The 14,491-nt window shown below is 41.2% G+C and overlaps 1 protein-coding gene across 1 annotated transcript in view; it reads left to right on the forward strand.

The window, feature by feature from the left end:
• The window catches only part of NEB (nebulin), a 289,834-nt gene that overhangs the window by 234,515 nt on the left and 40,828 nt on the right, over positions 1–14,491 (forward strand). The window contains exons 126-140 of the mRNA XM_081243154.1: positions 251–355; positions 511–615; positions 1,266–1,370; positions 2,603–2,707; positions 4,762–4,866; positions 6,283–6,387; positions 7,064–7,171; positions 9,076–9,180; positions 10,731–10,835; positions 11,281–11,385; positions 12,006–12,110; positions 12,201–12,311; positions 13,073–13,183; positions 13,398–13,499; positions 13,610–13,714. Of these exons, the coding sequence (XP_081099280.1) occupies positions 251–355; positions 511–615; positions 1,266–1,370; positions 2,603–2,707; positions 4,762–4,866; positions 6,283–6,387; positions 7,064–7,171; positions 9,076–9,180; positions 10,731–10,835; positions 11,281–11,385; positions 12,006–12,110; positions 12,201–12,311; positions 13,073–13,183; positions 13,398–13,499; positions 13,610–13,714 (1,587 nt within the window). The remainder of the gene's footprint in view (positions 1–250; positions 356–510; positions 616–1,265; positions 1,371–2,602; positions 2,708–4,761; positions 4,867–6,282; positions 6,388–7,063; positions 7,172–9,075; positions 9,181–10,730; positions 10,836–11,280; positions 11,386–12,005; positions 12,111–12,200; positions 12,312–13,072; positions 13,184–13,397; positions 13,500–13,609; positions 13,715–14,491) is intronic.

Here is a 14,491-nt window from a genome sequence, read left to right on the forward strand (position 1 = left end):
TACCATGGGACATTTGTCACAAATCAATATTGATACATTATTATTAACTAAACTCCACACTTTATGCAGATTTCTTTAGTTTTCTCCGAATGTCCTTTTTCTCTTCCAGGATGTGAAAGAGGTTTTTAATCTCTCCAAATTTTTTCAAGGGAAAACATAAGAGATAAGGCTCAGGAGAGTTCAAGGTTAAAAGAGCTTAGTTATTTAACTTGGTAGTTCTTCATAATCCATGTGCTTTTCCTCTTTCCAGGTACGCTATAAAGAAACATTTCAAAAGACCAAAGGGAAATACCGCACTGTGAAGGATGCTCTAGACATCGTTTATCATCGCAAAGTCACAGACCACATCAGTAAAGTACGCTCCTATATATTTCTACTTGTGTTGGGCTCAGTAACCCACCATAATTTTTAAAAGTATCCTCCCTTTCCTAAAACTCTCTGGAGACAAATGGACTTTTTTACATTAAATTTGGGTAAGACGTTAAAGCTGTCTTTGTGCTTTTACCACAGATAAAATACAAGGAGAACTACATGAGCCAGCTGGGAATCTGGAAGTCCATTCCTGATCACCCTGAGCATTTCCGCCATCGAGTAGTCACTGATGCAGTCAGTGATGTGAGTCTTGAAATCTTCTATTTTTACATATAAATTAATATGTCCACATGACAACGAAGTCAAACACTGCATAAAAACTGATTAAATACTTGACTAAATTTTAGCTCTTGTGTATGGATGTTTAAATCATAAAGCTCATTGCTAAATAAGTGAGCTTCAACTCAGGAGACAGAAAAATATATTCAAATTTATAAACCGAATTTTTCTTCTAAATGTGTTACATCATAATACACGACTGGAAGTGATATATTTCATGTAAATGATAACCTATTTTTGAGCAACTGAAGAGACAACTTCATGACAATTACGTAATTAAGACACATGACAATGCTCATTTAGAAAGAAATTTCAGCTCTTTATATGAAAATACAGCTGCCGAGCTAATGATATACTCTCTAGGCAAGTATGCCTGTTAAATTTGAATTGCTTTACTTGGTATTAAAATGAAAAATTCCATATGCAATACAGTACACCATAAAGTGAGCAGAAATCAGTATTTTTGGAAATGTCTCTTAAATAATTATTTCAATACTTTATTATTCTATATACCTTAGTGGTCAGACCTTCTATTTGTTCTACTTGTATCGATCCTAACCTACTGCTATTTGGAGATAGGTACTTAAAACTCTTTGGTGATATTCTTCTCCCAGGTAAAATATAAAGAAGATTTGACCTGGCTTAAAGGCATCGGTTGCTATGCCTTTGATACCCCTGACTTCACTCTGGCTGAAAAGAACAAGACACTCTACAGCAAGGTATATATCAACTCAACGGTAACGGCCACATCCATGAAATGTACTCCAGTGCCCACAGAGAGAATTAGTACTGAGGAAACAGCTTCTCATATTTCCATCCCTATCTCCTTGCTTCTTGACCCTAAAGTTGGAGTATATACTACATTATTCACTCTCCTCAGGAATTATTTTAGTATTGGCCTCATTGACAATAGTAATCATTTATTTACATCACTCATTTGAATTTGATAAAAGGCCATCTCAGTACAATTCCTCATGGCTCTTCCAGAATTTCCTAATATGTCTCTGGGTGATTTGATATGGAAGCAAATAGAAAGTGAGATTATTTTAATCTACAAACTTGACGTGTGACTTGAAGCAAATAACTTTGTTTTTATGGCCTCATTTTCCTACTTACAAAATTAAGCAGTTGGATTAGCTTCCTTTGAGTTCTAAAATAGAAGTCAGCACACTTTTCTGAAAGGTTCCAGATAGTAAACACTTTACACTTTGTGGACCACATTCATTCTGTCACATATTCTTTGTTACAATCCCTTAGTACTATATAAAAAAGTTTTTTCTTAGTTCATGGGGCTATTTAAAAACAGGTAGTGATCTAGATGCTAGCATACCCCTGCTCTAAAATATTATGATTATCTGATTCATTACTGGAAAACTACTTCTAATTAACGGACTAAAAACTGCCTTCGAGGGCTTCTCTGGTGGTGCAGTGGTTGGGAGTTCGCCTGCTGATGCAGGGGACACGGGTTCGTGCCCCGGTCTGGGAAGATCCCACATGCCGCGGAGCAGCTGGGCCCGTGAGCCATGGCCACTGAGCCTGCGTGTCCGGAGCCTGTGCTCCACAATGGGAGAGGCCACAACTGAGAGGCCCACGTAACGCAAAAAAAAAAAAAACAAAAAAAAAACTGCCTTCGAGTGCACATGGAAATACATTCAAAGTAAAATAATAATCACTATAAGTATTGAAACAAAGAAGAAACTGATTTGGACTTTTGTCCAATATGGAATATAGATCTATTTGACATCCATTCAATGAAAGTATGTATTTGGGGGCTAGTTTTTAAGACATTGAGGTGGGTATACCCTTCATTGCCTTGGGAGCCAGAGTGTGTTCAGTAATTACTTGTTATCTCTATGAATGAATTAATCACAATTGTATACAATAAATGGCATGTCTCATTCTTAAGATAATCACAGCATGCTATCAAGTAACCATATTCTATTTTCTCTAGTATAAGTATAAAGAGGTATTTGAAAGGACGAAGTCAGATTTCAAGTATGTTGCTGATTGTCCAATCAATAGGCATTTCAAGTTCGCAACTCAATTGATGAATGAGGTATGTATGACCTGATCCAGTTGAGCCTATTAGCATTCCTTAAGTCTATAAATGACGTTTGATTAAAACCCAATACCTAAAATGACAGGAAAGCCATTTTAGTGTTGATTCAAGATTACGCATTGGGAAGGCTCTTATAATATCACTAGCTGATGAGCTCTGCCAAAAGCATGAATAAGAACAAAGGAAAGGGCTGTCCAGAGTGGAGTGAGGTCCCCACAGCCAGCACAGCCTCTGCTCACACTAGCACAGGGCAGCACAGCCCTTTGGGTGACGAGAGCAAAGAGGTAAAGGATTTTGTTGACTCTCAGCTGAACTCCCTTCAACAGGGAGTGTATAGGATTCTGTGTAGAGTTGGAAGACCCAGAAGTTCAAAGTTAACTTAGTATCCCTTACCAAGGCACAGAAATGGCAGCCCTAAGGGGGTAGTTGTGATTCACGCCTTCAAATGTATTGCCATTGTGACTCATACATTGGTGCAGAGAAGTGTCCATTTGCACTCAGAATATTCCTTTACCTTCTACCCAGTTTTTCCTGGAACTGTCTTTGCAATAGTTTAAGGTAAATTTAGCTTAAAATGATGAAAGAAGCAAGCTATGAATTAATGTATGTATGGATGGTTTTTACATTTAATTTCCTATCTTTGTATTTTCCACAGATTTACATAAATTCAAAAACAATGTTAGAAAAATAGTAAAATGTGTCAGAAAGTGAAAATGTAGCCAATGGTATATTTATTTCAATATATAACTTTTTTGTTGTTTATAAATTTGATTTAGTTTATTTTTAGTAGATTTCCAGGTGGGATGACTCTGAAGAATTACTGTTGGTAGCTTCCTAGGAAGACAGTCTTGATATATTTTGTTTCTATTTTTCTAATTCACGAAGGATTTCCAGGTCTCTTTTATAATCAAATAAATTAACTAGCATATTAGAATGTGTCCATGAATATACCTTTTGACTCTCACAGCCTAAAGTAGTAAACCTGTAGCTTGTCAGTGCCTTATTTTAAATACAATGTAAGATGTCATAAAACTTAACATTGCTAATGACGTCATATGTAAAGATGGAACATGTTTAGGTACAAGGTACTTCAATTTTGATGTTATAACTAATCTAGTCCAAGCCCCAGCCTTCTCCAGGCCATCTTCCTTTGCTTAATTCTGTTCACCTCCCTATTTTCATTACCCTGGATGCTTTGGGAACCCACCTCTAGAAAGGACATTTTTTCTGGCTCTCTGAAGTATCTTGGGACATTTGTGTATAGCCTTGAAGTTGTACTCTTGCTATAATTTGATATGATGTTTGAGCAGAAAAAATACAGAGCTGATTATGAGCAGCGGAAAGATAAATACCACCTGGTAGTCGATGAGCCTAGACATCTGCTGGCTAAGATCGCAGGCGACCAGATCAGTCAGGTACTGTGATGGGGCCGCCTGGACGGCCAAGCAGTACTGTGCTCCAAGTTTCTCATGAGATGTCGTCCCGTCTGCTGCAAGGATGTCATAGGTTCTGCCTATGATATTGGGATGTTCTGTTCCAAATTATCTGTCTAGCCACCCAAAGAGCCCACGAGCTCTTTGAGTGTGCCAGTCCATGCTCTGTGTTCTCACGTGTGCTGTGGTGAACATGAGATGCACAGCTGGGTCCTCACACCCTTCATCCTTCAGGAGGGCCTGTGTGTAAACTGCAGTTGTAAGGTGCGAATTAAGGTGCAAACGCAGAAACAAAGAAACAAATTAACGGAAGGAAAGAAGACAGAACTCCTTACTGTGTTTTTCTATTTCAGTGATGTCACCTTTTCTGTAAGGCAGTTTTGGTGGGACTGGCTCTATTATTCCCCATTCACAAGGGCTGTGGATGGTCAACTGCAAATATCACATCACCCTGCTTGGCATTTTAATGCATTTGCTTGTCTTCACCCACACATACACGTGAGAACACAAAGTGTGTGTGCCTACATCTCTTCACTCAGAGGTGATCAGGATATAGAGCTATGTTCTTTTCTGTCTTCACAAGTCTCTTTTGTGCTTCACTGCTCTTTGCATGAACAGAGAAAATATAAATCTAGTGCCAAGATGCTTCTGAAACAAGGATGTAATGAAATTCTGCGTCCAGATATGTTGACTGCCCTCTACAACACATACATATGGAGCCAGGTAATGTCTGATGTGATGCGAAGAAGAGATTTAGAAGCCTTGGGGGCATTCATTTCTATGTTTTCCCTGATTTCCTTCCCTGGCCTCCTGACCAAGCTGGTTTCACATGACAAAGCTGCATAAATATTCACTCCCTGTAAATGAACTCTGGATGTGGCCAAGTGTGGTGCTGTAGCAGCCAACTTTTGTACGTCTTCTGACACTTTTGGAATTCCAAGTAATATTAACTGAGACTATTTCAAAGTTTTTCAAACTTTTCCAAATTGGTATAACTTTATGTTTTTCAATATTTGCCCCAAAGAAGTAGATTTCTTAGAGATTGAGGATCTTAAGTAAATTTGACAGTATTTAAAAGATGCGAATATTTGATGTTTTCATCTAATGTATCCATTGCTCAATAATGACTACACTGTACCATTTTGGAGAGATGAGGATGACAGCGCAGCTCTTTGAATATTGTGCATATTCATGGCCCCTCTTGAGTTTGATGCTGAATTTGCTAGGTTATTTCCAGCACATCTGTCCTCACACACCCTTGTTAACAGCACTGCTGATCACCTTGCCTTCCTACAAGGTCAACTGAAGCACACACCACCACCTTCCTGTCATACGTTGGAAGGTAAATTTGAAGCAGGAAAAGACAGTGATAATTGCTTAACTACCAGATACGATGTTAATAAAAGGCCATTGTTCCTACACGTAAAGAAAATTTTTAATCAGTCTTTTGTATTAGCAACTTGTTTTATCACTTTAGTTTGACATCAGATCAACACATGAAATGAGGAGGATGAGGTCTTCCTATGAACATTCTGTTTGCCTGAACTTTTACCTTGGTCCCGATATGATCTTTAGATAGTTGTGCATGGAATTTTGCTGTGCTCTCTGTGTCTATACTGCTTGAAACCGCTTATGTGCATGAAAAAATCATGACTTGAAAATTTCAAAAATGAATGTCTTTAAAAATAACTATTTCAAACTGTATGTATTCATTTTTTTATCTGTTTCATCTTTAATATGGAAACATACTTAAGAGATCATATATATTTGATGTAGCATATTGTGAGCGAATCATTACTTGCCAGAGTCAGAGAACATGGGTCTAGTCCTGGCTCTGAGATTCACTCTATATTTGCCCTTAGCTCATACTCTTAACCTCTCTGGGCCTCAGTTTCCACGTGGATAAAATATATGGAAAATATTTATTATTATTATTATTTGCTCACTCTATTACACTATTGCTATCAAATACAGATTTATATAAACATTTCCAGTTAAGAAAGCATGACATCATCCCACACACCTATGGCTTATATAACAATCCTACTCTTTGCCGTGGGACTCTCTCAAGAGGAAAACTAGAGTCCCTGAAAGCCCTCTCTCCTACTTCAAGTTAACTTGTTCTTCTCTACAATTTAGATCAACTACAGGAAAAATTATGAAAAAACAAAGGACAAGTTTACCTCAGTTGTGGATACTCCAGAACACCTACGTACTACAAAAGTCAACAAACAAATTAGTGATGTAAGTACAAGAAACCCTGAATGGATTTTTGGCCTTGGAGGGGAGCACTTGCAAATGTGAAGGGGCATTTTAGATGGTCACAATGTTTGGAAAAGTTTTTTTTTGGCTGCATTAGGTCTTTGTTGCTGCGCCCGGGCTTTCTCTAGTTGCAGTGAGTGGGGGCTACTCTTCGTTATGGTGCACGGGCTTCTCACTGCAGTGGCTTTTCTTGTTGTGGAGCATGGGCTCTAGGTGCGCGGGCTTCAGCAGTTGCAGCACACGGGCTCAGTAGTTGTGGCGCGCGGACTTGTGGGATCTTCCTGGACCAGGGATCGAACCTGTGTCCCCTGCATTTGCAGGCAGATTGTTAACCACTGCCCCACCAGGAAAGTCCCTGTTTGGAAGATTCTACTGCCATTTAGAGGGAGGGAGGCAGGGACAATAAGTGTCCTACTATGCTCAGGACTCTTCTTTTACAGTAAAGAATTGTTCCAACCAAATTGGCAGACACCCCATTGTAGAGGCACTGGAGCCTTAGCAGAAAGCATGAAAGCACCTGTTGAGTTTATGGAATTCTCTTTCCTTTATATACACTCAATGACAAGAATAACCATGTTGCCTTTCTATGTTTACATTATGTTACAATGTCAATTGAGATACATAAAGTTGTCTCTTTCTGCCTTTTCATCTCCTTCAGATACTGTATAAGTTGGAATACAACAAGGCCAGACCCAGAGGCTACACCACAATCCATGACACACCCATGTTGCTGCATGTCCAGAAGGTCAAAGATGAAGTCAGTGATGTAAGTTACCAGGACGGCTTTGCAGCCCCTCTCACTCTAGCCTCTTTGTAACATGATATAACAAGCCCAGGTCCACTTATCTATTCCTGTGTAACAAGCACTCTGAATGTAGTGGTCTGAGACAGCAGTCATGCTTTCTTGGCTCACAGTTCTGTGAGCTGAGTGGGCAGTTGAGCGGATGCTCTACCCCACGCGCTGCAGCTCAGGCAGGAAGGCTCACTCCCAGAGCTGGCGCCCGATCACGGCTGGGCTGGGAGCTCAGCCACTGTATAGACAGGAGCCCCTGTACGTGGCCTTTCCGTGTGGTTTGGCCATCTCACGGCAGAGTGGATGGGTTCTAAGAGGCTGGAGTAGAAGCTTCCAGACCAGTCTGAAAAACGCAGTGTGCCATAGACTCTATTAATACTCTATAAGTTTTGTCTTGGCTAAGAGGAAAAGGTAGCCATCAAATTCTAATACTCTGAATTAGAGGAGAAATTATATTCATATATTTTCATATATATAGCTAGATTTTATGGTGGAAAACTATCATAATATTGGTTAAAAAACAGATTAAATATTTTAATGGCTATATGGGCACCATAAAGAATAATGAAGGCAACTATGGAGTCCCCCCCCCAAAGCCTTGACTGAGGCTGGTGCTCAGGAATTCTTTGGTAGCTAAACAAATGGGTTCACACTATTGACTCTAAGTTGCCAAGAAAAATGCTAAATACATCAGTGCACTGTTTATGAAGGCAGAAATGTATAAATCATTTAAAAATTTTTAAAATATTTTTTATGTTAAAATAAATTTTGACACTTCGAACATGAACATCGGGTATTCATAAATATCTATAAGGTAGATCCCTTATGTGGAGCAGCCCATTCCCTCTCAGTGTAGAAAAATGAAGCAATTCTATATCCATTTCCCTAAATTTCTGATTGTAACAATAACCTGAGATGTTGATGAAAAATATGAATTTCCAAGTCAGTCCCCTAAAGCTACTGATTTACTATATCTATGGTGAAGCACAGAAAATTGTGATTCTTATGATCAGGCAAGTTTAGTAAGCGCTACTATGGCTTCCGTAGAACAGTTTTACTCAGTCACAGTAAGACCTAAGATCCTTCTGCAATAACTAGTGCAAAGTCCCAGATGGAGTCCCAGGGCCCTGAAATTTAAAAGGAGCAAACGTGGGTGAAGCTAGAAATTCCAGGCTAGACATGAAAAAATGACCAGTTGGGCTCAAAGAGGCTAAGCCTTCCCTTTTTTCCCCCTCCAATTCAAACCCACGCATGCCCAAACTTACCAGCGATGGCCCTAGCAATGACAGTAGGGATGACAGCATTCATCCATCAGTTCATTCATTCATCAAATATTTATTGGGTTCCTAAGTGCCTGATGCTAGGAATGAGGTGATGAATGATACACAATCTTTGCCCTCAAGGGATTCAGCTCAATGGAAAGAATAGACAGATAAATAATTATAACACGACATGATAGCAGCTACAACTGTAGGGGCACGGAAGGAGGGCAAGCCTGATCCCATCTGGGTGAGCCAATGGGGGAAGGCTTCTCTTCCATCAGCAGTTTTCAAGATGTTCTGAACTCAGGAGTTTCTGATTTGGGGACAGGAAAACACACATAAACAGCTGTCCAGCTGCCCCTTTCAGCACAAGCTCAGAGGACATAAATTCTATGGTGACACTGGTGAACATACACAATGTGGCCTGGGGAGTTGGTTTTAAGATCTGAGACAGGATGGTGCGTGTCACATAGCTGCATGGCTGCATCCCTTCTTCACAACAGACTGATTCAGTCTTAAGGAGTATCTTATACTATATTATGGTTTTAATTTCTTGTTGGTTAAGATACTTGTGGGCTGCTATAAAAAAAAATTGACCTGTGTTTCCTCCCACAGCTGAAATACAAAGAAGTTTACCAGAGAACTAAGTCCAACTGTACCATTGAGCCTGATGCTGTTCATATCAAAGCAGCCAAGGATGCCTACAAAGTCAACACCAATGTAAGTTCCAGAAACGTCCCCAAGCCTAATAGGGGTTCATCAGCTTCTGTAGGGCACATGGCCTCTTTTGACACCTTTTCAGGTGATTGAGCTCTAGTGAGTCCAGATCAAGGGCTGGGCCCCAGAGCATGATTGATAACACTGACCTCTAAATGCTGCCCATGGTTCTCACAAAGGAGAGTGGGGAAGAGCAAGGAGGGTCCATGGATGTTATACCCCCTCAGCCTCCATGTTAGGATGCTGGAAAATGGGGGATTTAATTCTGAAATGAAGGTTACATTTTTGACAGTGTCTCCGGTCTCCATGTTCTTCTCCTGCCACAAACTCTAGAGCCTACTTCTCCTGAAAAAAAAAAAGAGAACACTTGAGCTGCTTGGTGCTGTCAGGAGTTGGCCTAGACCCTCCTCCTGTTCACATCTCCCTGCGCTGACTCATTTCTTTGTGATGGGGCATCTTAAAGCCTCAACCACAGAAACATTGTGTATTTAAATGAGTATCGACTTCTTAAAAATATATAAATGGTTATATAATGAAGTATTATAAAACCCAACTAGTGCCTACTCGTGCTACAGCGAACTTATATTTATTAGGGCCAGCAAACTGAAATGCCTTTGGGGACTGGCAGGTAGCATACAGGTGTCCTGAGGATGGACAGAGGGATGGGTAGCAGGATTGATGTGGGACAAAGCAAATGCAGTAAAATGTACGTTGTAGAATCTAGGTGCTGGGTGTATGGGTATTCTCTGTAAGATTCATGCAACTCCTCATGCATTTGAAAATTTTCACAATAGAATGGGGAAAAGTTGGATCAATTTTTAACTTATAAAACATGTTTATCTTATTGTATACCAATTATACCTTGACCAAAAAAAGGAGAAAGAAAAAGAGTGAGGAAAGAAATGTGCCTGATGATGAGGGCTCTTCCCAAGGACACTCACTTCTGTGCCTCAGGTTCAGCCCAAGGCAGCCAGTTTCTCCAGCTCAGATGCAAGTCTAGCAAGTCCACAGGCACCTTTGATGCCTGGCTGCCCAGGTTTGAAACCCAGCTCCACTGTTCACTAGCTGTCTCACCTGGACAGCTTACTTAGCCCTTCTAGGCAGTTCCTCAGCTGCTGATTTCATACAGTTGTGGTAAAGAGTAAATGAGTTAATATATATATATAAAGCACTTTGAAAACTGCCTGGAATGAAATAAATACTGCAAGTGTTTAATACTTTTTTAAAAAGTCTGAATTTAGTTACAAATTAAAAGTACTTGACTCTGAAGATGATTAGACTGCACTGACAGGGTGAGTTTGAAGAATTGTTTCGCCAGGAGCCTTTAAAAATTGTAGCCCCTATTCTGAGGCCAAAGGGCCCCACAAGAGGACAACTTGAGTGGCCAACTAGTTGCATCCATGGTACAGAAATTTTAATTGGGGCTCTCTCTTGCATAAAGAACCATGTCTTGTTATATGTTAAAATGCAAGATGAGTCCCTCTGTGCCACGTGTGCGGTTGTGAATTCAGGCCACTGAATGAAGTGACTTGTTTTTGTCTTGTTAAAAACAGCTTGATTACAAGAAGCAGTATGAAGCCAACAAAGCCCACTGGAGATGGACCCCTGACCGACCGGACTTCATCCAGGCCGCCAAGTCATCCCTACAGCAAAGCGATGTGAGATAAGAGAGGCAGTCAGAACTGCATGACATACCTGAGACAGAAAAATTAATCTTTATTCATAATAACCACTGTCACAGGTGTTAACCCTAGCTCATTTGAGATCCAAGAAGGACAAGAAGGGGGGTTGTAAGGTGTGGAAGGCAAGCTCAGGAAGCAGGCCTGGCCACAGAGCCTGGTCTCCCATGGCTGGGCCCAAACACTAATGGCTCAGAGTCCTGAGGGGGGCGGGGGAGAGCCAGGAGGGCTTTATCCTGGCTTTGGGGCTGGAAAGGAGGAGCCCAGCTTGCAGTGGGCCCAGCAGGAAGCCCCTGTCCCCATCCTGGTAGCAAATCCCCATAGTGCCCTTAAGAAGAGGACTCCCTACAAATTCAACCAAATACCAGCTTCCTCCTGTGCCTGTCACCCTTTCCCATCTTCCTCTGTCTTTCTTCTGTTACAGTTTGAATACAAGCTGGACCGGGAGTTCCTCAAAGGTTGCAAGCTTTCTGTCACTGATGATAAAGACATGGTGCTGGCCCTGAAGAATTCTATAATAGAAAGTGATGTAAGTATTCAGTCCCTTCCAAGAGGCCTAAGCTCACTCAGGGCTGTCTTCTGCAGCCCAGTGCCCAGGGGCCTGCAGCGTAGAGGAGGCTGCTGCCCACGTCGACACCAGTGACTTGGCAGAGCAGAACAGCAGCAGTGGGAAGCTGTTACAGCCAGGTGGCCACTCCTGATCTATACCGCACCTCAAGATAATCCACACACCGCAGTGGGGTCTCTGAAGGCCTGGTTGGACTCTATAAGGAAACGTATTCATTTCTGTGGGGTCATACACTTCCTATGCTTCCTGTGTTTCCTCATCTGGAAAGGAGGAATAATAATGCCTCCCAGGGTTTGCGGGAGGGTCCAATGACATATTTAAAAGTGCTGTGAACTAAGGCTGTATGTATAAAGATTCATCGTAAGATTCATTCTGATTGTTATTAAAGCCTCAGCTTACATGAGATAAAATCCTTTTTTGATATTTCCCAAGATTTCCAAACATGAGATCTTTTACTGAGTTTAATGATTCTACTCCGTCAATGATGCTATTCTCCCAGCTCTATTTAGTAACTTGGGAGCTTCATAAAAATATGCAGAAGAGTCAGAGGAGCTGAAGAAATGCTTTTTTCACCCCTGCAGCTGAAATACAAACAGAAACATGTCAAGGAAAGAGGAACCTACCATGTCGTGCCCGATACACCTCAGATCCTCCTGGCAAAGACAGTCAGCAATCTGGTGTCCGAGGTAACCCTCCAGCAGCCCATAGGCTTGCCTTGCGTCTTGGGCTGATGCCCCAGGCAGGCATTTAAACAAGCTCTCTGTGCTTTCCCTCAGAACAAGTACAAGCAGCATGTGAAGAAGCACTTGGCTCAGGGCTCATACACAACACTGCCGGAGACCCGGGACACCATTCATGTCAAGGAAGTGACCAGGAACGTCAGTGATGTAAGTGACCAGCCCCAGGACTCTTGGCAGCAGCAATGGCACTTCACCTTAGAATCCAGCAAAAGACTGTAAGCCGCATTTTTGCTTACAGTTTCCTTTACGTTACTTCACTCTTACCATCAGTACCTATATGTGAATTTTGAACGCTGGTTTAAAAGACAACTCAATATTTATTGGCTTTCCAACTACGGCAACTGTGGCAGATGTGGGTTTGGCCATAGGATGTATTGTCTAGCAATATAAGACGTCACTAACCTAGTGGTAATAAAGGGAGGGCAAAAAACAAAAAACAAAAAACAAAAAAAATAAATAAAGGGAGGGAGCATTCATGGTAAAGATCAGCCTCTCCCATCATCTCCCCTCTCCTTAAACTGCTGAACAATTTTAGAGAAGTAAAGTCACCTCTTTGTATCTCAGTAATCTCTGCCCACTACATCCTTATGGATAATGCTTTAATAATCATGGTATTGTATTTTATGAGCCCTGTGTGGTTCCATTTATTTTAAAAAGGTAGAAATGGTAAATGAAAGAGTTTAATTTGCTTGTCATCAGTTCTCCAAAGATTGGTGTGTGGTTCAATGACAGGTTCCAGGACAGAAATGACAGGGAAGAACTAGAATATGTATCAGAGACCCCAGTTCCAAAATGACACCAAAATGGAGAGCCACGGATTTTCCTCGAGATCTTCTCATAGCTCTTCAAGTAGAACAATTCTGTTCCCAGCTTTGTCTGCTCACATAAGTAATTCTGGCTCTTTTTAGACAAATTACAAGAAGAAGTTTGTCAAGGAGAAAGGAAAATCCAACTACTCCATCATGCTGGAGCCCCCAGAGGTGAAACATGCTATGGAGGTGGCCAAGAAGCAGAGTAATGTAAGTTTCTCCTCTCACTCTCAGGGGGCCACTTGAGCTGGTGGATCCCACATTGGTATATGCTGGGCTGGGTCCAGTGAGTGGTCACCCTAATTTCTATATCTGGTGGTCTAAAAAATACGGTAGTGGGGTTGATTTGGTTTTAATAAAAGCTTCCTTTCAGAAAGATGGCTTATCTCTCAAGTGAGCAAATGTTTTCTTTTTCGAAATAAAGGTCGCTTACAAAAAAGATGCTAAAGAAAACCTGCATTACACAACAGTGGCCGATCGACCAGACATCAAGAAGGCCACGCAGGCAGCCAAACAGGCCAGCGAGGTAAGGGTGTGTTTAGAAGGTACCCAGTCCCAAGTGGTCACTGCAAACAAGTAGTTGGTGGTCACTGGCCACCTAGAATGTGTTGCCCATACTGGTTTTCTTTGCTGCAGGTGGAGTACAGAGCCAAGCACCGCAAGGAAGGCAGCCACGGGCTAAGCATGCTTGGTCGCCCAGACATTGAAATGGCCAAGAAGGCAGCCAAGCTGAGCAGCCAGGTAACACAGATGGGCAAGCAGCAGCTCTGATGTAAGGAGATGTTTAAAGACCTTGCAGGAAAAGTGATTCCCAGAATGAAAGTGCAGTATTAGCAACCAGAGAGATACTGCAGCCCTCCAGAGCTTTGAAAATTATATCACGAAAAGCTTTGAAAAGTTATATCAGATGCAGTCACTTTTATTTTTTCATTCAGCAAACATATTGAATGCCTGGGCTAGAAACTAGAGGCAGTAGATGCCCTCAGACTATATGTCTATGGCTAAATAATTACAGTTTGGGGTTGTAAGTGTTTGATCGAAGTATGTACAGGGAGCTGAGGGGGAATGCCTAATTCTAGCAGATTTCATATTATTGAACAGTTGGACTTAGAAATGTGTCCAAACTTGATTGCCCCATTACCTAATTTCCCTTGTGAGACCAATTATCTAGAATACTCCTGAGTTATGACAGGTTTTCAGACTTTAGATCAGAGACCCCATGATCAACCACCAGATCTTTCAGAGAGCAAGTTTTAGTCCCAAAAGACGAGCTCAGGAATATCTTATCTATTCTCCAATTCAGAGATCCTACCTTCTTTTCATTGTCTGTTTTCTCAAGTATTTGTTTGAAGAAATACGTTTAGGATACCTATAGTGGTTGTATGTATGACTTTCAGCAATGCCAAACGTGGGATCCCAATCTTTTGGAAGATACAAGTAACATCAAGTGACAAAACAGGAGGGAATTATGAGGAGACAAAAAGTTCAGATGACTGATGACAAGCAAATACTATTTTT

This window comes from Mesoplodon bidens (genome assembly GCF_964165515.1).
Source record: "Mesoplodon bidens genome assembly, chromosome: 8".
Classification (NCBI taxonomy): domain Eukaryota; kingdom Metazoa; phylum Chordata; class Mammalia; order Artiodactyla; family Ziphiidae; genus Mesoplodon; species Mesoplodon bidens.